Source organism: Alnus glutinosa, chromosome 13 (genome assembly GCF_958979055.1).
Source record: "Alnus glutinosa chromosome 13, dhAlnGlut1.1, whole genome shotgun sequence".
Taxonomy (NCBI): domain Eukaryota; kingdom Viridiplantae; phylum Streptophyta; class Magnoliopsida; order Fagales; family Betulaceae; genus Alnus; species Alnus glutinosa.
The window spans coordinates 6,397,392-6,420,544 of NC_084898.1; the positions used below are offsets into that span (position 1 = coordinate 6,397,392).

Here is a 23,153-nt window from a genome sequence, read left to right on the forward strand (position 1 = left end):
AGCTTTTGGGGGGAAATTTGGGGACGCGCAGTACAGTGTGCGGGGAAGCTGGTTTTAGTTTTTTGTTTTTTCAAAAAAAAAAAAAAAAAAAAAAAAAAAAAAAAAAAAGTGCCACGCACGCATGGGGTGGTAAGAAGTTGTGCATGTAAGGTGGCTGGGAATCACTCCTCATAATGTTATGGGTCTGCCATGCTTACCTCCACGGCTTACCTCTAGCCATGGACAGGGAGTGGTTGGAAATGTTGAAAGGTCAGGGAATGTGAGTCAGCTGATGACTCAACGTATGGACTATTCTCAAACGTTCTAGAAGAATAATTAGTTATTTGTTCATTTACTCTTTTATCCCTAGATTCCATTTTCTGTTTTAGAAGGTTGTTAGAAGAGAGAGAGAATGGATGACACCTTGCTGGATTAATTCCAGCAGGAGCATCCATAAATAGAATGCTACAGTAAGAAGAAAGGGCAGACTTGAATTGAGAAGAGTAATCGCAAGTGTACCTTGAGAGCCCGTCAGTAAAATTCCTCTGTTTATTTTCAATTTTCCTTGCATTTCTACCAGTTATTATTCCTTCCGATAAAAACCCACCACAGATAAGCTTTTTTTTTTTTTTTTTTTGGATGAATTAATTGGATAAGCTTTCCTTCGGTTTAAAAAATAATAATAAAATAAAAAGATTCTGTTACAGTATTCAATCGGCGTTGAAGCAAATGATCCTTATCTAGATTTGGTTCCTGGCCTGTCGCCTTCTTTTAAGATATATGTTACATGCACACCATTTGTACATCTTTTTTTTTTTTTTTTTCCTTATGTTGTCTCAGCTATATGGATCCACTTGCATGCGGTACGTAGTTTAAATGCACGCCGTAGTGGAAAACGGTATCATTTTTCACTTAAAAAATTTTTTCCAAACTTTTAATAAATTTAAAAATTATAAAAATAATAATATTTAAAAAAAGAAAAACAAAAAACAAAAAAAAAAACAAAACAAAAGGGGTGGCTCCAAATTGACCGTAGGGGGCTTGAAACCACCCCCACCCTCAAGTCCTTGGGGTGGTCCGACCACTCCCAAAAAGTCAAAAAAAAAAAAAAAAAACAAAAACAAAAAAAAGTTTGGGTTTTGGGGGGTGGTCGGACCACCCCCAAGGGCCTGGTGGTGGTTTCGACCACCCAAAGCCGATCTGGGGTGGTTCGTCCACCCCAAATCGGCCAAGGGGTGGCTCCAGCCACCCCCTTGGCCAATAATGGGGTGGCCAACCACCCCCTTGGCCAACGCTGGCCACCCGGCCCACCCCTTATGTTTTTGTTTGTTTTAATATTTTTTATTTTTAATTATTATTATTTTTATAATTTTTAAATTTATTAAAGGTTTTGCAAATTTTTTTAAGTGAAAAACGGTACTATTGCATGCAAGCCGAATCCCTCGACTATGTAAGGCTTCCAAAGTAAGGGAGGGTAAAAAATATCTGATTATCGCCTACTAATCGTCTATTGAGCGTCACCGAATTGTTATTGACCGCCTTTCGACTTCTAGCGATTGATTAGTCAGAATTAAAAATTTATACTGATATCGGTTCAATTTAATTAATCGGTATAGGTTTATTTTGTCGATTAACTTAACCGAAGAATGAGAGACGGCGTCGTTTCGTAGTTTTACTTGAAATCAAAACGACCTCGTTTTGAGCCTACTATATATTCATCTCTTTCCATTTTTTTTCCACAACCCTAACCCTAACTCATTTTGCCTCTCTCTCTCTCTCACTCTCTCTCCCTGTGGTGAAGAATGAAATGAGAAGGGGGATGGGTTTTGAAGAAGAAGGGAAAAATGGGAGGGGATTTCTACTCGCATCCATATCAATGAAGAGAGAAAATGAGAGAGGGTGAGAAGTTTACCTTGAGGCGTTGAGGCAAACTTTGTTGGGCCTCTTTGAAAGTGAGAGGCGAGGAAGATACATGGAAAATGAGAGCCGGAGGCAGAGAGACAGGCTTCGTTTGGCAAAGAGGGAGACTTCAACTATTGATGAGAGAGAGAGAGAGAGAGAGAGAGAGAGAAAAGAGAGGCGGAAAGTAGAAAACTATGATGGGAAAAAAGATGCGTGAAACCCACCACGTGGAACCCATCCATATCTCTTGAATCTTGCACAACTGTTGTGCAAGAGACATTTCTCAAAAATATTAGTAAAAGAAAGAATGGAGAAAAATAATAAAGAAAGAGATGGATTCGTGAATAGTATAACGACACTTGTGGCATTGCCCTGTACACAGACGGAGCAAAAATGCATTTTGCATTTTGGATGCCTAATCCGATGGGTGGGACTTTTAACCAGTTGCTTAGCCATTTTTGCTAAAAGTTGAAAATGCGCTCTAACAAATATCACAAAAAAATGTATGAGTCCTATTAAAATGTGAGGCTCAACTGCATAGTATATTGTCAAGATAAAGAAGGTAAACAGATTCCCTTCTTTTCTTTCTATAAACAAAATACATTCAAAAGCTGCACACAGAAAATTCTAAAATACAAACAGTCAACCAATTCAGTCTTCCTGAATACACACTAACCAAAACCAGCATATAACTAACCAAGTTAGTGGGATACAAAATCGGTTATGGGCATATTATACGTACAGCCTGCCCAAAAGTGTCGAGTCAACATTGATGCATGTCTATAGAACGCTCAAGCAGAATATTTGGACCTCAACTCATAGCAGATGGATCTATCATTGGGTATTAGGTGTTTGAGGACTGCAGGCATTTCTACTATTTGCAATGAACGCCTGCAGCTGCGGTGGAACGCTAGATGCCGGAGGAGTCAGATTTGTTGTTGGTCTTGCAGTTTGAGCTGTTTGGGTTGGCCGAATCATGAATTGGCTAAGAGCAGCAGAATAAGCCTGACCTGACAGGCTTCCACGCATTCGACCTGAGGGCCGCCAATTCTGCTCTGATGTTGAGTCCAGCAAACCATCAGCACTTGAAACTGCTTGTGACGTTCCTCCCATATTCCCTCTCTGCTCCCGCATTCCTTCTCTGATACCATCAGCGTTCACTGGAAAAGAGTGCCCAGTTCTAGATGTTTGATTTACAACTGGCATAGATGGTGCCTGTCTACCCATCTGGACAGCAGGTCGCTGAGCACGCCAGCTGGCCTGTTGGTTACCAGTACTACCTGCTGCATGACTGATTCCCACTTGTGCGCCACCTTGCTGGATTTGGGTTTGTGGGAGGTGTGTAGATGGCCGGGTAGTGCTTAAAGATTGACCCACTGGCTGTGACATCCTTGGGTTAAAAGCTTGCTGCAGGTGTGAATTTTGGAAATCAGTAAAACGAGATGGTCTGTAAGAACTCTGCAATTGACTTGGAGCTGACACCAACAAACGATCTTGGCGATCCTGGTTCTGCGGGTTTCATGAGAAGTAAAAATATGAAGTTAAGACAGAATGTAGAAATTTTTTATCGACAGGGTATGTCTGTAACCAAACACTAAAGGAAAAAACAAAAACAAAATCAAAAGCAAGGGCCCAACAAGAAAAATATTATCCACGATTCAAACAAATTGGAACACTTAGACCAAGATCAGGTCAATTGGTGCTCCGGGATTCCAACTTGTTATACTGGTAACCACCGGACTAATTAAAAGGACAGAACACAACATACAGTTCACTGTAATTTGATTCCAACAATGAAGATGAATGAATATCGGACACCTGAGGTGGACTCACGTGTGCTCTAAAGTGCTGAAGCCTTTCCCTGTCACTAGATATGGTATTTAAAGCATCTGTAGTGGGTGCCACAAAACGGGGAACCTGAGAAGAAACTGAGGAACCATTTGGAGTCAAAGAATTCAAACTACTCCTTGGTCTTTGTTGTAGATTTGATGCCCAAGACTGGGCTGGCAGGGCTTGAACCGCTATTGGAGTCCTGCTCACATGTCTGGGTATTGGTGCCAACCTCCCATGATCATTGTTGACAACAGAATTTACATATTGTGACGGTTGTAACTGAAAATCATTTGGCGAATTTTGACTTAGCATTATGGGGGTGGCAAAATTAGTATTCCCACGCCCCTCAGCTTCTTGATTAAGTGCAGGAGAAACAGCATCAGTCAACACAGGAGACTGCATAAGATTGGCGAGGATGGGCTCAGAGATACCAGCAACTCTTTGGCCATTTGACCTAGCACTGGAGTTCATGGACCCGTAATTCAAATAAACTCCAGACCAAAAGTTATCCTCTACTTGACCAGAAAGATTAGGACTAGCTCCACTTGTTGGGTTCAATTCTGGGGACAAAGTTAAATTTGTAGCAAATGGAAGATTAGCCTGCAAAGGTTTCCTGTCTTCAGTTTCACTGTTGCTTATTGCTTCCATCTCATCATTTTCCTCGGTAAGATCCAAAACATTAGGAAGGAAAGTTGAGACTCTGGTAGATTCTAGCCCTTCAATCTTTTCTTTCTGGCAATTGAGATCTTCATCCTGTGCCTGATCTACATGGTCATCACTCGTCATTACAGCCTTCCATGATCCATCTGCAGAGATAACCACTTCATCAACATTCTCTCCTACCTCTCTCAGGACCTGGAAAGAAGAATAATGCTTAATCAATGAGAAAAAAGGGAGAGAAGAAAAGAATAGTAAAAACCAAATGGAAAGTGGAAACCCATAATTACTTGCCTTCACCATATTCTGATCAAGACAAATGTCCAAGTAGCAGACATACTGATTACAATGTGGGCAGCGCCAGGATGGTCTTCTTGAATTTATATTGAGATAGTTACTGAAGTCAAAACACTACACAAGCAAAAGTAAGAGAACAACAAGAGCAGCAGCAACAACAACAACAATAATAATAATGATAATGAAGACTAAACAAAATAAGAACTTGAAAAGCCATATCACTTCGTGCACAAAAAGGCAGCACAATTTTAAAATGAAGTTTGAAGGCAATGGAAGCAGACACATGCAGATCAAGGAACAAGTTTACATGTCCCCACAGTTTGTTACAAAATATATTCAGCATACTGGAAACATGGATAAAATCATTGCATATGTGTGTGTATACATATGTACATATAAGGGTGCATTGTGCATTGTACATTGTCCCCCTAAACTATAAGGTTATTTGCATAGTCGCCTGCAAACTAGTCATTCTTTTCCCCTTGCTGAATTCTCAGCAGTTCTTTTTCCCTTCTTTCTTGCTGAAATTCTCAGCAATCTCATCTCATAATCTCTCTATGCTTCTCCTCTTTTCTAAATCCTATCCACTTCATTCTCACCAGCTTCCAAGCAAGACCTCTGTTAGTCACAATGTTTCAAAGACTGACCTGCATCATTAGGTATAACAGAAAATGAAGAAATTTTGGTAGTATCAACCCAATAGTTTAGGGGTTGAATCCTTAAATTTAAGGTTTAGGGGATATTGCAAACGACCTTATAGTCTAAGGTGTCAAATGCAATATAACATATATACACACAGAAAAACACAGCATACATATATGGTCCTAATCTCCCCACATGGACATCACTTCTCTGTATTATATGTTAAAACTGCTCGGAACACTCACCTGAAGATGTTTGCATGAATGTCCTTTGACAGGAGTCTTGATTCGCGTATAGCTAATTGGGATGAAAAGCAAGATAGATCAATTAGCCGCATATCAATAAATTTTTGTTCGTACAATGATATTGGAAACAAATGAAACACAACTGAAGCTTCTTAATCAATATCAGCACACGTCAAAAACAATACCAATAACATAGTAATGATAATAAAAAACAAACAAACCATCGTACCCACACTTACATTATCATATACAGCTTGTTAATGCAAATGGTTGAACTCAAATATCAGAAACCCTTTCAGAGCAAGATGGAGGAGGGAGGAAAGGTTGACAACACACAAGGAAATATGAAGTATATTTCAGAGCATTGTTTGATTCAGAACTTAAAGAAGTATATGGGGAAAATTACTGAATCACTCCTTGAGTTTTGGGCCTTTATCAAATCAATCCCGAGTTTCTATTTTTAGCTCCTTGAGTTTGTCCCCAATTATCAAATTGATCAATCCTTCCAATTTTGTAGAAATTTGGTCAACTTTCTTATGGAATTTGTATAAAATTACAAATATACCCCTTAAAAAAAATCCCTCCAAGAGGATGCCATAAGCATACAGCTTATCTTGGGTGTTGAGCCTATCCTAACCCGCCATAGAATCAATGCATGCCTGAGAATCATCCTTTTCTTTTTAACAAGTAAAGCATAATTATTAGAAGCGCAAGCGCAAATCAAGTACACTAGAAGTATACCAAAAAAAACAAAAACAAAAACCCACCAAGAACAACGAAAAGAAGCACAAAAATCTACAAAGTTAGAGACATCAAGAAGCGCATTAAGAGAGATACACTCGAAGAAGGATTTAAGAAAACAAAGCGGTAGATCCGAGCTCGTCTTCTCACAATCATTGAAACTTAGAGCATTCCTCTCTCTCTAAATGCACCATATTAAACAAGAAGGGATTACATTCCAAACAACATTAAAGTCATTCCAAATAAACCTTTTTTCCAGCATGCCAGGAGCTCCACCACCCGTCTAGGGATAACCCACTACTCCAAACATCATAGAAAACCAAATTCCAAGTCTCTCTCAATATCACAATGGAGAGGTGATCAAGAGTTTCCCCACTCTTTTTGGAAAACATCAATCTATCATTATGATGTGACGCTTGCATAGATTATCCATAGCGAGAATCTTTCCTAAGTTGTCCACATGAAAAATGACACCCTCAAATGAGCCTTAAACCTCCAGAGGCTCCTTCAAGGGAAAGAGTAGTCAACATTGGGGAGGAGAACTTTGTAAAATGTTTTGACCTCAAAAGATCATCTTTTGGAAGAAACCCAACAACACCCATCTTCATCTCCCCAACTCCTAACAGAAAATTGAGCATTGAAAAAAGAAGACGCATAAACCACCTCACAATCATGCACCAATCCAATAAAATTCATGTCCCAATGCACCTCGTCATTATGAACAAACATATTGTCAGCCACCAAAGCATCCATGCCCCTTGCATTGTAAAACAACTTCAGAAAGGATTCCTTTAGAGGATGATCCTCACACCAAATGTCATGCCAAAACCTGGTCCGAGAGTCATCACCTACCTTGATCGTAACAAACTAGAAAAGGCATCCTATTTATCAACAAAAAAAAAAAAAAAAAAAAAAAAAAAAAAAAAAAAAACCTAGAGAAGGCATCCCAACCCAACCCCATAAGGCCTCGTGACAACTTCAGAGTACCACCCACCCACCAAACTACCATATTTTTTATCCACAACTAGTAGCCAAAAAGCCTCTCTCTCCACAGCATACCTTCATAACCACTTTCCTACATAGCTTGATTGAAAGTGAGCAAACTCCTAATCCTCAAACCTCCAAGATTAAGGGGAGTAAAACCCTTCTTCCAATTAACAAGACGGAACTTAAACTCGTTATCCAAGCCACCCCACAAGAAATCCCTCTGCAATTTTTCTATCAGATTAGCAACACCGACCGGGATAGAGAAGAGAGAGGAAATATGTAGGCAGGTTGGAAAGCATGCTTTTGCCCATCGTTAACTGATCGCTCTTAGATAGATAGAATCTTTTTCACCATGCTAATCTTCTCTCTCATTTTCTCAATAGTTGAAACCCAAATAAATTTAGCTTGAAAAGAGTACCCATAGGTAAGCCCAAGTATTTCAAGGGCAAAGACGAAACGCTAATACCCAGAACACGAACCAGAGCATTGCCATTAACATTCAACACATCACCAACAGGAACCAATTCAGATTTAGCCAAATTAATCTTCAACCTTGAAACAACTTCAAACAAAGAAAAGGATTTTCAATAAGGCTCTTTTAGGGAAGTGGCTGCGGCGATATGCCCATGAGAGAGGAGCTTGGTGGAAATCTGTTGTGGATGCAAAGTACGGCTCTACTTGGGCTGGTTGGTGTTCTTTAAACCCCCCTGGATCACACGGAGTGGGGCTTTGGAAGAATATTAGGAATGGGTGGAATTTGCTATGCAGCCATACCAGACTTATTTTGGGAAATGGATCTAGGATTCGCTTTTGGGACAATATGTGGTGTGGTGAGGTGCCCCTTAAGGAAGCTTTCCCAGTTTTGTATGATATAGCGCGTGTTAAGGATGCACATGTTGCAGACCATTTGGTTGTGGTGAGCGGGTCCTTTCAATGGGATGTTAGTTTCTTTCGAGCAGCCCACGACTGGGAGATGGATGTTTTGGCCTCTTTTTTCTCTTTGTTGTACTCTACCAGAATGGATCGTGATGGGGATGACCAGCTCTGGTGGTCTCCTTCCCACAAAGGAAAATTTGATGTTAGATCTTTCTATAAGGTTCTTGCTTGCAAAGAGGCTATTCATTTTCCATGGAAAAGTATTTGGCGGACCAAGGTTCCTTTGAAAGTGGCTTTCTTTGGTTGGACGGCTACGCAAGGGAAGATCCTCACCTTGAACAATCTCAGAAAGAAGGGTGTTATTGTAATTGATAGATGTTGTATGTGCAAATTGAATGGGGAGTCGGTGGACCACCTTCTTCTTCATTGTGAGGTTGCTTGTGCTCTATGGAACGCCATTTTTAGTCGTTTCAGTTTGTCTTGGGTTATGCCCCTTCGAGTTGTAGATTTATTCGCTTGCTGGTGGACGGGTAGTCGCTCGCGGAGTGCGGTCGTGTAGAAGATGGTCCCTTGTTGCCTTTTGTGGTGCTTATGGAGGGAACGCAATGAGAGACAGTTCGAGGACAAAGAAAGAACTATTGAGGAACTCATTTCCTTCTTTTTTTCATTCTTAGTACTTTTGGTCGGCTGCATACCTCGCACCTTTAATGTTTAGTTTTAATGATTTCCTTGTTTTGTTTTCTTCTTCCTCTTGATGCCTTTCTTGTATACTTCCTGTGTACTCGATTGCGCTTTGCGCTTATTAATGATATTTCTCTTACTTATCAAAAAAAAAATATCGAAGATTATACGGTGCAACCCTACAAAAAATAAGGGTATCATTTGCAAAAGGAATACGAGAGACAAATAGTGTATCATCATTCCAGCCCCCCACCAAAAGCCACAAATAAAACTCCTAGTCATAGCGGCGGACATCCATTCTTTTCTTCTTCTTTTTTTATTAGTAATTGCAATTTTATTAAAAACAGCGTAAGACGCCCCTAGTACACACGGAGTATACAAGAAGCAAAAACCTCACCACCGACCCTACAAGAAAAGGCCCACAAAACAACCTAACCTTAAGGCCCCGAGAAACAAACTACAAAAAATCCCCAAGGCAAACAACCCTAGATCACATGGGTCTTGCCTTTCCTACACCTAGAAGAGCTTTTAGAGTCGCCATAATTAACGGAGCTTTTTTTGCAGATTCAAAAGCTCTTTTTTGCCCTTAGTCTTCTTACGCTTCATCATTTCTTCCGTAATAGCCCTGAACCTCTCGTTGTGCTCCTCAATCACATACCCCGCATACTCCTGGGAGAACCTCTCCCACAACCCAGCAACCTTCTTCCTAACATCTATCTCCCACTCCGACGTCAACTTCTCATCCATCTCGTCCGAAGAGAAGGAATTTGTATGGGAGGAAAACGTCTCCAGTGCTGGAAGAAGAGAAGAATTCTCAGGAAGTCCAACTACAGAACCCAAAAACCCAGGAAATACCGAAGGAAGACTTGGCCTGGCTATAGAACCACCCCTGGAAGAAGACAGAGCCGGAGAAATCCCAGGAGCAAGCTCCTCTCTAGCCTTCGTCAAGCCCCTAAAGACACCATCGAAGCCCTCTGGTTCAACCCCGTTCTTATCCATTCGTTCAACACTAACACCCAAAGGTCCAGTCCCTGTATAGACTGTTTCTGGAACCACCTCCATCGTCTCCGGCAAAAGAGGACACCCAAGTAAACCCGACGACGACATACCCACACCCTCTATGGTATCCAACGAAGCATCCTCCAAGCCACCAGAAGGAGGACGGGCCAAAGAAATCCCAGAAGAAATCTCCAGCGACATCTCCGGCATGATTTTCGACGGACGGGAGGCTAAAAGTTTCGGGAGGAATCGGGCTAACCGGAAACCCGACGTTTACGACCCAGCCCAGTCGCGACAAAACGGTCCAAAATATTCCTTACAGCCCGGCCCAGAGCCAAGTTAGACCTGATGCCCAGCTTTCTCCACGTGCGACGTTTTGAAAATTCAAATTTCAAATTTGAATGTGAGAGAAGCTTCTTACCCAGAGGACGGATAAGCCAGCCTTTGTCCAACAGTTCAAGCGGAGGTGATTCCAAAGAGAAGCAGTCCACCGCCGTTCTCAAATCGTCCTCTGCATGCCTCACCGACGGGAGAAAATCCAGAACACGTCTCCGCCGACGTAGCGCTCAATCTGGAACGACGACCCCCCACGAAAGGCACCGAACCTGACCTCAACACCTCCACAAAGGAGGGACCCTTCCAACAAGGAAACATTCCCATCTTTGCCTCTTCTTCCTTCCCCTCATTATTGACCGACACATACGAGGATCCAGCTCCGCTGTCCATTTTGGCATAAAGGAAAACAACGGCCTTTATCAGCTCGTCTGAGAATTTGAGACAACCCCACCCACCACGGCCTTCCGGGATCAAAATGAGCCTTTTCCGGCCACCCAAACCGAATATTGTTGCCTCAAGGAAATGGCCAGCATGGTTACTACCTCTCCGTGCAATCAAAATTTTAACCCTTCCCTAGAGGATTTGATGAACTCTTGATCTTCCGGGAAACCCAATAGAATCTCCAGCATCGATGCAAGCCACTCCGAGCACTGTGGATTGATGACGATTTTGCCAGAAAAACTTTTTCTCTTCTCCCCTACCCTCAGCCTTGACGCCCCATCCAGAACCGAGAAGACAAAAATCTTCGACTCCACGAGAAAACTTTTCTCCATCTCAAGACACCCCTAAAACGCACAACAGCCGACCCAGAAAACGTTACATATTCGTCGGCGGAACGGAGCCCACAAAGAGAAACTACTGGTTGATGCCCCTACGCGCAATACAAAGGATACCCAAGAACCAAAAAGACGGAACTTCCACAACAATCATAAAAAGAAGGGGGGGAGAGAAAATCACCCTGTCTAAAACCACGAGAGCTATTGAAAAAGCCATTGGGAGTACCATTAATCAAAATAGAGAACCCAACAATGGATATACAGTGCACAATCAAACCCTGCCATTTCTCCCTAAAGCCACATTTCCTTAACATGTATAACAAAGAATCCCAAATGACGTTGTCATAAGCCTATTTTAAGTCCAATTTACATAACACTCCCGGCTCACCCAATTTGAGATGACTATTTATGCATTCATTGGCGATAAGAACATAATCTAAAATTTGACGACCTCTAATAAAACCGTTTAGTCTTCGAAATTATATTTTCCAAGATAGTTTTCAACCTATACGCTAAAACCTTCGAACTAATCTTAGAGCCCTTGATTTTGCTTCCAACTCATTTCTTCAAAAGGGATAAATCTCTAAAGGAACACAACACTGAAAAATTGCCCATGCAATCCTCAATCTTCTCCGCCACCCGCCTATCCCACATTAACAAAATCCCACCCGATGCCCCTCTTGACCCCAAATATGTCCAATCCACATGTTGGCATCCTTATAAACTATGCATCACCTCCCTAGAAATATACTCCAATTTTATCTCCTGTAAAGCAACAATGTCAGCCTTCCAATCTCTCAGAAGACTTCTAATCCTTAATCTTTTTGCCTTCTCATTCAGTCCTCTGACATTCAATGACACTATCCTAGGTCTCATAAAGAATTGATAAAGCCCCTCCCCTTTCCTCTCCCTCTATAGATTGTCCTCCCTTTATTTCATAGTTGACTAAGCATACCAACCTCTTTAGCTCCCGGTTTCCTTTGTTTGTTGTCCTAAAGCAAAACTATGGATCACTAATCAATTCGTTACGATGTCTACTTGCTCCAATCGTAGAGAAAATAGCCAACATTTGATCCTCAAAGCCCTCACACGACGTCCCCACTACATGACAAAAAGTTTTCACCCTTTAAAACACCCAATAAGAAGACACTGACTGAGGCATTTCTTGTTCTCCAATCACAACTATTGGGTTTGCTACTAATGTCTCATTTTCCTCCACCTCCTATAAAAGTCCATAGGCCTTACTCTCAAAAGACGCCTTGAGAGAGGAAGGATGTTCATGGCTTATAAATTGCCCAGATTATGTATCTCTTGGCAATGTGGGACACTTTAACATGCCCCCTCACGTGTGGCAACTTTTGGCCAAACACGTGTTCAACATCAAAAGGGAAAGGTTTATCATCGACTAAGGAACCTGGCTCTGATACCATATAAAAGTCTATGGGCCTTACTCACGCTCAAAAGAAGCCTTGAGAGAGGAGGAGCGTCTATGGCTTATAAAGTGCCAGGTCATGTATCTCTTGGCGATGTGGGATGCTCTAACACCTCCTTATAGGCACAACCACCACTGCTAGAGAAGAGTGATTTGTCTCATCTCCACTCAAGTTCATTTCCTGCACCTCCTTTGACTTCAGCCCCTTAAACCTCCCTTCCCTTAACTTGTTTACCAAAGAAACCATCGCGGTACCAAGAGACCCACTCATCGTCCGCTCTCTATCACATGCTCCACTCTCTGACACCCCATTCATAATTTGATTATTCACCATGTCTTTCTTAACAGAGGAAGAATCATTCTATTGAACTAAAGACCATCCAAGATACAATCCCCCTTTTAAGCAACCATTCACCTGCATCATTAATTCCGCGAACTCAGCCCAGCCCATGACCCATCATCAGCAGACACTCCCAATAAACCTAGTTCCTAGGACCCAACCTCCCTCTGGCTAAGACCTTCAGCTCCAGCCTCTAAAGTCTAAACCTCTGTCGGCCCTTTCTACGCAAAGCCCAGACTTCCAACATATTCTGTCATCTTAGGTTGAGCGTTTGAATGATTCACCCTTGCTGGAACTTCCTCGACAATGTCTGACTGATGCTCCGAAGCTCCATTAATCCGAAGTATCGTGCCTGCGAGAGATGGCTTCGAACTCAATGGAAAAACCATCTCCCCGAAAGAGAGACCCGTCTCCATACTCTAACTTGTACCGCTCCAGAACCCAACGCACCATCATGAATTCTCTCCTTGCTAGTGAGTTTGGGTTTATACCTTCGTTTATAGACCAACACCACTCTGTCCAGGCCCATTATCGTTCAATTTATTGGCTTCCACATTTACTACTTTAACGGTTTGTGAGTCTTGGTGATAAAAAGAGCCATTGGGTTGGATATTTTGTTCTTCCCCTCTCTCAATGGGCTTCAGCCCCACAATCCCCTTCATCGCAACTACATGTGGCTCCAATTCTGCCGAAGCCTTTCCTAACTTAGGCCCAAGAGACAACTGGGCCACCTCAAGTCTTTCCAAGCAACAATCCACTTCCCTTTTAAGTGCAAACAACAAATTCCTCACATACCATAATTCAAACACTTCACCCCATTCAGCCGACAAGATCTTCATGCTACCATCACCACCTTAATTTTCGTGAATGTCGAGTAATGCCTGCAACTCAATCCTTACATACACATTCTCTGTTTTCCATATTTGCTCCTCTGTATTACCCACTCTACCCTTGCCTGGATACTCTTATTCCTGAGATTGCCCCTTGCCTACCAAAGCATCAATGTACGATCTCCTTCCTTGAACTACCAACAGCTCCTTTGCCAGAAACAGCAAAAACCCACTCAGTCCATTTGTCTTTGAACCACCATATGCCTTCCGGGAAACCATACCCCTACTCCCATCGTCTACATCCAAATCAAAAAACGCTACCACCTTTCTCAACTCAGCCGCAAATTTGCTCCACCCCCTACCTTTTTGTCCCTCTGGAGCAACAATGAAGCCATGTCTCCCTCATTCATATTTCGCCAGCGCCATGTACCGCCCATAGCCATTTGTGCACCTCTATGCAATATAAGCCCTACTTCCAACCTAGTAGTCTGGAATAACAAAAATGACTTGACCCATACCTAGAAAATGTGCACTTTATTTTTATCAGGATCACATTTGTGCTTTGCACTTTGCACCTAGAATCCATCATGCCCCTACGCTTAAGTGCCCCTAATGCTTCTAGCAACACTAAAGCTTTTAACGACACTGACGCGTATGAAGATTTATCTCCTTCCTGAGGTTGATATAGGCCGCAAAGTTCCCAAATATCGACACCTTGGGTGTTCCAGTTAATTGAAAAAAGTCAAAGCTGATAATTTGTTTCTTATCACCATGTTTACATAGTTTTATCTACTCAGTAATTAGTATATTAACAACATGCAAACAAGATAATTACATTTTCGTTTGTTCATATGTTTATAATTCATCTATTTGTTCATATTCTTATACAAAAGGGAATAAAATAAAGAGCTCCAAAAAGTAGTAAAGCATCAAGTTCTAAGTAACAAATATGGTATACCTTATTGGGCAATGAAGTGATATTCGCGATGGTCCCTCAACTATGTCAGGATCTAACATCCAAAAGAATAGAGAAAAGAGATAATCATACACTAAATATCAATATAATGTCAAGGAAAGAAGTTCTACATGGTGCAAATCAATAAATTTTCTGAAACTACTAGAACCACAAAATTAATAAAGCAAAATGTCTCGACTTCTACATTTTAGGCATACCTGAATCAACTGCAGCTACAGCAGGCTGCACATAATCATGTAGCACCGGAGTTTCAGATGATGAAATCACACTCATGTAGGCAACAACAATAGCATAATGACCTAAACAATGATGAGAATTTCAGTTAGAGCTGGATGAGTATCACACTGTAGAAAAAAAATATTTGTGTTCAAGCTTACCATTAAACTGGCCTACAGCTTGAAGAAGATTTGTTCCATATTTAAGAATTGAAGTCACATTTGTTGGAAACTGTGGTCCAGTTTCCTGATAAAGGAAACAAAACACAAGCAGAGATATCAGATCAAGCCTATGCTACAATCAGCACCAAATGCTGTCATATGCATAAAGTTATCCACAAAGTAAATGAAATTGCACAAACCATTAGAACATTAGTCCTTCTGTCTACGGGACTTCCATTCAGAATAAAGCTACAGAAGTTAAAAGAAATGTTTTCAGAATAAATAGATAATAATTCTAGCATATTAAAAACGAAAAGGGAAAAATAAGTCATACTTCACTTTGGGAGGACTTATAATGCATGCAGATGTCTCTATGTTATCTGTTTGTGCTACAAATAACCACTGCAAGCAAAACATAATGTAAAAATTACAAAGTGAGATTTAAAAAATGACTATAAAGAATTTTTCCAAATTCATGAAAGGAAAAACATAGTAAATGGGTTTAAAAAAAAAATACTCATATAGACAAAATATTGCAAACTATTGGATCAGAATCCTATTAGGCTAAAGATAATGCTATAGACTTGAATAAGGATTCTGATAAAGCTTTAGAGTTAAACAAAGACTCTTCTAGTTAGACTTCTACTTAGATTAACTATAGACTAGTTGTGAATGTAATCTACTAGGACTCTAGATTATGCGTTCAAATTAGATAGATAGTTTATTTCATGTAAAACACATCTAGTGATTATCTAGATGTTACGTACCTAGAGTATATGATAATGGTATTATAGGAAGTATATTTATGCCCTTCTTTAAGAGAATAATTAGGTTAGGTTTTTAAAAAAAGGTAATAGTCGTATTGTCTCTTGGAAAGAATAATAGATTATTATTATTAGGAAAATAAGGAGTCTTGCTCATAAAGCAATATCTCATGGGTGGAGGGCTATCGGATACTGGTGAGTTCTCCAGCGCAAGTCCTAGCTTGTGCACGGCGGTGGTTGAAGATCCTTTTGCCTCAGTGTGTGCGGCGAAGCCCAACCTGCGATCGGAAGTGTCTGTTTGTGACTTAACCCCGTGTCTGCTTGGGGGGCTGGATTCGGCCTCTAAAGGATTTGAGTTTCCCTCTTTGGGGGCGGATGCGTTGGGAGAGAGGATTCGTTTGTCTCTTCCGGTGATGGCGGACAGTGGGGCAAGACATGTTGGTTACAAATGTCTTCATATCCCATCCGATAGAGTGTACATTGCAAGACATGTTGTCTTCAATGAAAACAGTTTTCCATTCTCAACTTCATCACCACACAGAGTCTCCTCTCCTCCTCAAACACCTTCATCTTTATCGATTCCTTGTGTTCAGTCCTTCCCTTCTCAAAATTCTGCATCCTGTCCAAATACACCAAGTTCTACATCTCCAAATTCATCCACTTCTACATCTCCATCAGCAACTACCACTACTCCTCCAAATCTTCAAACCATTGTTTCTTTTGACCCTTCCTCAAACTCTGAGTTAGCTTCTTCACCAGAACCACTGTCAGTCCTTCCAGCTCAAGTCCATGGCATGACCACACGGTCTCAGAATCAGATTTACAAACCTTACACATTTACTGATGGACGAGTGAAGTATCCACCTCCTCAAGCTCTCATTGCTTCCATAGCTGCACATGAAGATGAACCCACTTGTTTTTCTCAAGCCAACAAACATCCGGAATGGCGTATAGCAATGAACACTGAATTTGATGCTCTTCTCAAAAATGGAACATGGTCTCTTGTTCCTTTCTCCCCATCCATGAACATAGTTGGATCAAAATAGGTCTTCAAAATTAAAAGAAAGGCAAATGGGGACATCGAACAGTACAAGGCTCATCTAGTAGCCAAAGGGTTTCACCAACAACCTGAAATTGACTATGCTGAAACATATAGCCCAGTTGTTAAACCGATCACCATTCGCACTGTGCTTTCCATAGCTGTTTCTGCAGGTTGGGAGATTCGGCAAGTAGATGTCAGTAATGCGTTCCTCCATGGTCTTCTTCAAGAGACGGTGAATATGGCTCAACCTACTGGATTTCAGCATCCTCAATATCCAACAGCTATGTGCAAACTTTGCAAAGCTATATATGGCTTAAAACAGGCCCCATGCGCATGGTTTTCTCGGCTAAGTGCTCGGTTGATTGATCTGAAATTCACTAGTTCCAAATCAGATTCCTACTTGTTCATTTACAAAGCTCACGTCATCACCATCTTTGTGCTCATATATGTTGATGACATTATAATTACAGGCTCACATTCAATGGCAATCACTCAGCTCATCAATGATCTTCACTCCTCTTTTGCACTCAACGATCTCGGCCAACTCAATTTTTTCCTTGGTGTTGAAGCTACATGGCATCAAGATGGTCTTCATCTTTCACAACAAAGGTACATCAATGATCTTCTCACTAAGACCAATATGTTGCTTTCAAAGCCGATTTCTACTCCTTTGTCCGCCTCCACCATACTTAGTAGATTTGAAGGTTCAACTATCACAGATCCAACCTTATACCGAAGCACAGTGGGATCCCTTCAATACCTATCTCTTACTCGACCTGATATTGCGTATGCCGTCAATAAGTTCTCTCAATTTATGCAAGATCCTAGGGAATCACACTGGTCGACAGTGAAGCACATCTTGCGCTACTTAAAGTCTACAATCTCCCATTATTTCTGCATCTACAAGAATTCTTCCAAGCAACTCACAGCTTACTCAGATTCAAATTGTGCAAGTTGTCTGGATGATAGAAGATCCACCTCCGGTTATTGTGTTTTACTTGGTAACAATATTCTGTCATGGAGCTCAAAGAAGCAACCAACCGTTTCTCGCTCAAGTACTGAATCCGAGTACAAAGCAGTGGCCAATGCAACAGCTGAATTAGCATGGATTCAATCTTTACTCAGTGAACTTGGTGTTACTTCTCCACATCGACCAGTTCTACATTGTGACAACATTGGCGCCACATATCTCACGTCTAATCCTCTCTATCATGCACGAACAAAGCATATAGAGATTGATTATCATTTTGTTAGATATATGGTTGCTAAGAAACTTCTTGATGTTTGCTTCATCTCTGGGAAAGATCAACTGGCTGATGTCCTCACCAAGCCCCTTCCTGCTGTCCGGTTCGGGATGCTACAATCCAACCTCAACGTGCATCCTCCCACGTTGAGTTTGAGGGGGCGTATTGGATCAGAATCCTATTCGGCTAAAGATAATACTATAGACTTGAATAAGGATTCTGATAATGCTTTAGAGTTAAACAAAGACTCTTCTAGTTAGACTTCTATTTAGATTACTCTAGACTAGTTGTGAATGTAATCTACTAGGACTCTAGATTATACGTTCAGATTAGATAGATAGTTTATTTCATGTAAAACACATCTAGTGATTATCTAGATGTTTCGGATTCTTCTATAAATACAACTACTACCATACATGTTATGTATGCAGAATTACAAAACAATCTAACTCTCTATACAAACGTATGATCAGAAACAATGATTGAATCCGAATGAATGGACATTAGAAAAGTACAAGGCTAGAATAGTACGCAGAAGGCAAGTTGTCATGCATGTTGTTGACAAATATTAGACCACATATAGAAATAGATCAGACCAATAACAGACTTACAAACACATACACAACTATATACCTACATACATAGAAGCTGCAGTGTGGGATTCAACTCAATTTGTTTCAAACAGAGAAATTAGACCATTTTGGGGGTGGGGGTGTTCAACAAATTCCAGTCAACGATGGGGGTGAAGAATATTTTTTTTTTTTTTATAAGTAATACAATTCATTAATAAGCACAAACGGGTGCAACTCTAATACACAAGATGTATACAAGAGAAAACTCTCACTGATGATGTAAAGAAAAACAAAAATCCACAAATTCAGTGAAGTTAGAAAAGTGTGAAAAATTATACGCCCTTATCCATATATAAAGCTTTTTTTTTATGAATATAATAAGTTTTATTGAAGAAAGAGGAAAATCCTCGTACATGAAGAGTATATAAGAAAACAAGAACACCAAAGAACTAGCTGCTATACAATGAGCACCAAGAACCAAAGTGTTGTTACAATCTAGAAAACAAATCAGATCTACCAAATTCCCTAAAGAGAAGTTAGGAACATGAGTAAAGACCCAATCCCAGAGAGATCTCAGGAAGGAGGATTTAAGAAGTGGCACATTGGACTCACTATCCTCAAAGATCCGACGGTTTCTTTCTCTCCAAATGCTCCAATTAAGAGGACTGGAATAACTTTCCAGATAGTTTCTCCAGAATGTCCATGCCCAAGGAATTTCCAACAATGGAGCAATTGAGGCACGTTACCAAGTGTGACCCAAGAGACCCCAAAGCAGATAAGCACTAGGTGCCAAATATCCACAGACTCACAATGGAGGAGAAAATGATTTATAGCTTCCTCATCCTTGTTACAAAGGCAACAGCGATTAATCAGCTGAAACCCCCGCCTCCTAAGATTGTCCACCGTGAGGATTCTACCCAGAGTTGTGGTCCATGAGAAGAAAGCAATGCGCGGAGGGGCCTCACCTTCCAAATACTTTTCCAAGGGAATGAACCAAGCTCTTCACTGTTAGGAGAAGATAAAATAGTGTAGTAGTTTTTTACCGCAAAACCATGCCAGCTAGACGGAGTCCATACCACGCTATACGTAGCTCCCGAACATGGGTTCATGGAGTATAAAAGAGTGAAAAGAATCCAGAAATTCAATTTCTCAATCATGAACATCTCGCATGAAATTAAAATTCCATAGAGTGCGTGGACTGAAGCGATCCATGTACTCTGAAACCAAAGCCTCCTTGTTACGAGCTAAGGCAAAGAATTTAGGAAAAGAACTCTTTAGAGCACTATCACCGCACCAAATATCGTGCCAGAAATGGATGCGAAGGCCATCCCTAACTTTAAAGGAAATATAATTGGAAAAAGCTCCCCAATATTTCCTAATATGCCTCCAGAGACCAACCCCATAAGAACCTCGGGCTTCCTTAGAGCACCACCCCCCTTTCTGGATCCCATACTTCGAAGCAATCACCTGCCTCCATAAATAATCTTGTTCATTCTCGAACCTCCAAAGCCATTTACCGAGCAGAGCTTTGTTAAGCAGAATAAGTTTTTGGACATCTAATCCCCCTCTCGCAATTGGGGAGCAAACAGTCTTCCAATTTACCAAATGTAAATTGTGTTCCCCGCCTGGACTGTCCCACAGAAAATCTCTCTGAAAACGCTCAAGTCTATTGGCTATGCCAGCTGGAAGGGGGAAGAGAGATAGAAAATAAGTAGGAATACTGGAAAGCGTACTCTTGATGAGAGTAAGGCACCCTCCCTTGGACAAGTAAATCTTCTGCCAACTCGCCAGCCTTTTTTCCATTTTCTCAATTACCCCATCCCAAATGGCTTTAGATTTGAAGGGAGCACCAAGAGGAAGACCCAAGTAACGCAACGGAAGAGAAGAGATATTACAACCAAGGATGTTTGCCAACCCCTCAATGTATGGGACCTCCCCACTATAACTAACTCGGATTTTTGAAGGTTAACCTTTAAACCCGAGATGGCATCAAAGCACAAAAGAATGTGGTCCAAATTATGAATTTGATCCATGTCAGCATCACACATAATAAGAGTATCATCCGCGAACAACAGATGTGAAATCTCCAAGGGGGAGTTATTGCGACTATCAACTCGGAAGCCAGAAAGAAAGCCCTCCTCCATTGCTCTAGAAAGCATCCTACTGAAGGCATCCATGACTAAAACAAAGAGAAGCGGAGATAGAGGGTCCCCTTGGCGAAGACCTCGTGAGCTACCGAAGAAGCCATGCGGGCTGCCGTTGATCAAAATCGAGAAGCGAGCTGTGAAAATACATGCCGAAATCCACTTCCTCCATTTAGGGCCAAAACCCATACGTCTCAAAATATATAGAAGGAAGCCCCAATTAACATGATCAAAAGCCTTTTCCAAGTCAAGTTTCCATAAAACTCTAGGAGTTCCTGATCTCAATCTGTTGTCCAGACACTCATTGGCTATAAGAACAGAGTCTAGAATCTGACGCCAAAGCATTCTAGCCGTTGGAAATAAGGTTTCCCACTATAGGCTGCAATCTATTCGCTAGAACTTTTGCCAGGATCTTGTAAACGCTCTCTATCAGGCTGATAGGTATGAAGTTCCTTGCCTCCAATTGACCAAGCTTCTTCGGAATAAGGGTAATGAAAGTGGCGCTAAGACTCTTCACAAACCTCTCATGCTCATGGAAATTATCAAAGAAATTCATGAGATCAGCCTTCACGATGGACCAACAAGAACGAAAGAAAGCAATGGTGAAGCCATCCGAATCCGGTGTTTTGTCTACCTCCATACTCAGCAAGGTTTGAAAAATCTCCTCCTCTTGAAATGGTCTCTCCAGCCAAACCGCTTCAGAAGAATTTAAACAAGGGAACGCCAAACCATCTAAAGAGGGATGCCAAGGAGCTGATTCGGTTAGGAGATTCGAGCAATATTGGGTGATAGATTCTTTGATGAACTCTATCTCGGAAGTGACATTTCCATCGATGCACAAGCTAGAGATAAAATTGTCTCTTCTATTAGAATTAGCAAGACGATGAAAGAACCCCGTGTTATTGTCGCCTTCCTTAAGCCAAATAGCCCTAAATTTTTGTCTCCAACTGATTTCTTGCATGAGGGCCACTTCTGCCAAATCATTTTTGGCCTTTTCCTTCCTCACTCTCTCCTCTGCTGCCAGATCTCTCTCCTCTTCTAAACCATCAAGAGATTGAATATCTTCCAATATGGCCTTTTTCCGAACTTCGATATTCCCAAAGACCTCTTTGTTCCAGTAAATCAAATCAACCTTTAACTGTTTTAATTTGCTAGCAAGGATAAAGCAAGGGGTACCATAAAAACGATAAGAATCCCACCACTATTTAACGAGCTCTGCAAACCCTTTAGCTTTCAACCACATGTTCTCAAACTTAAAAGAACCCAAGCCCCTGCTCACACCTCCACAATCAAGCAAGATTGGGAAATGATCTGACAAAGGACGAGGCAAACTACGACAACAACCTAACAACTCTATTACCCTTCTAGCCTTTAGGAATAACCCATTTGACTCCGAAAAAGTGAAAATCACTCCATAAATTTTTATTTTCTTTTATAGATAATCAAGCAAATATTATAAAAAAAAGCTTAAGGCGCCCTCAAGTACATAAGAAGTATACACAAGGACACCAAGCAGAAGGAAAAAAAAAAAAAAAAACCTTAACCGGAAAGGAAATACCCAATACACCCACAAAAGAAACCCTACACCTGCCATCAAACCACTGAAAGAACCCTTTTGCCTTTACCCCGGCTAGAACCCTCATAATTTAAGGAGCACTCCAAGTTTTTCACCTCCCTCCTCCCTTTCGATTTAGAAGCAAAACCTAATACCTCTTGACAATGTCCCTCTTCAAAGAACGTCAAAATATCCAAAAACCTTTTCGCATTACCCCCATAAGAGACTCCCAGAAGGGGAGAGATCTTCTTCGCCCTTTGCACTAACTCGGAGTGCCCGACAAAGCCATCCTCCCCATCCCAATGTGGCAACTCCAGGGGATGAACCAAGTTTGTCGTACCTATGCCTCCCTTAGCTATCACATCGAAAGCTACCGGAGAAGCCCAACCCAATATTGTCAATGCGGGCTGGGGATGGTCTAACTCAGATGAGCATCCACGAACCCCAACAAAAGAACATGGCTTGAGAAGACCCCGCCGAAAAAGACCCCCCGTCGGAGAGGTCTGGGCAGTGGTCTTGACAAATGGCGAACTCTGGTCCAAATTGGCATCAACTGGGGTTGCTAGAGAAGAACCCACATGCCGAATTGCCGAGGCCAGTACCAAGACATCCATCGGCGTGAACACCAACAAGCCAATAAGCTCAAAAGCAGAAAATAGTCCAAAGGACCCACCTAGAACCGTACACTGGCTGCCTACAAATAGCAAAGCACCAGACACGACGCTGAAATCCTCACCTGCAAGAGAACCCACATCCAACTTCAAGGCCCCCTTGACCTTGTGCTTGCTATTATAAAAATCCACGAGCTTAGGCGCATTCTTGGGGATTATTGTCGGCGATAGGGTAGGAACCAAAGCAGCCGGCGAACACAGCCTCAAAGAAAGACCATCGGTGGCGTCAGGCATCTTCGACCCAGTCGGAACAGA

At 41.4% G+C, this 23,153-nt stretch overlaps 1 protein-coding gene across 2 annotated transcripts in view; it reads right to left on the bottom strand.

Annotated features, from left to right (window-relative positions):
- Nucleotides 1-2,370: 2,370 nt before the first annotated feature.
- Nucleotides 2,371-23,153, bottom strand: part of LOC133854221 (E4 SUMO-protein ligase PIAL2-like) — a 31,175-nt gene continuing 10,392 nt past the window's right edge. The window contains exons 8-16 of one of the 2 annotated variants that reach the window (XM_062290308.1): nt 15,241-15,308; nt 15,107-15,155; nt 14,907-14,991; nt 14,727-14,828; nt 14,512-14,563; nt 5,556-5,607; nt 4,666-4,782; nt 3,700-4,569; nt 2,371-3,390 (exon numbers count right to left, since the gene is read on the bottom strand). In XM_062290308.1, the coding sequence (XP_062146292.1) occupies nt 2,716-3,390; nt 3,700-4,569; nt 4,666-4,782; nt 5,556-5,607; nt 14,512-14,563; nt 14,727-14,828; nt 14,907-14,991; nt 15,107-15,155; nt 15,241-15,308 (2,070 nt within the window). In that variant the 3' untranslated portion in view covers nt 2,371-2,715. The remainder of the gene's footprint in view (nt 3,391-3,699; nt 4,570-4,665; nt 4,783-5,555; nt 5,608-14,511; nt 14,564-14,726; nt 14,829-14,906; nt 14,992-15,106; nt 15,156-15,240; nt 15,309-23,153) is intronic. The other variant, XM_062290309.1, reaches the window with a different exon arrangement.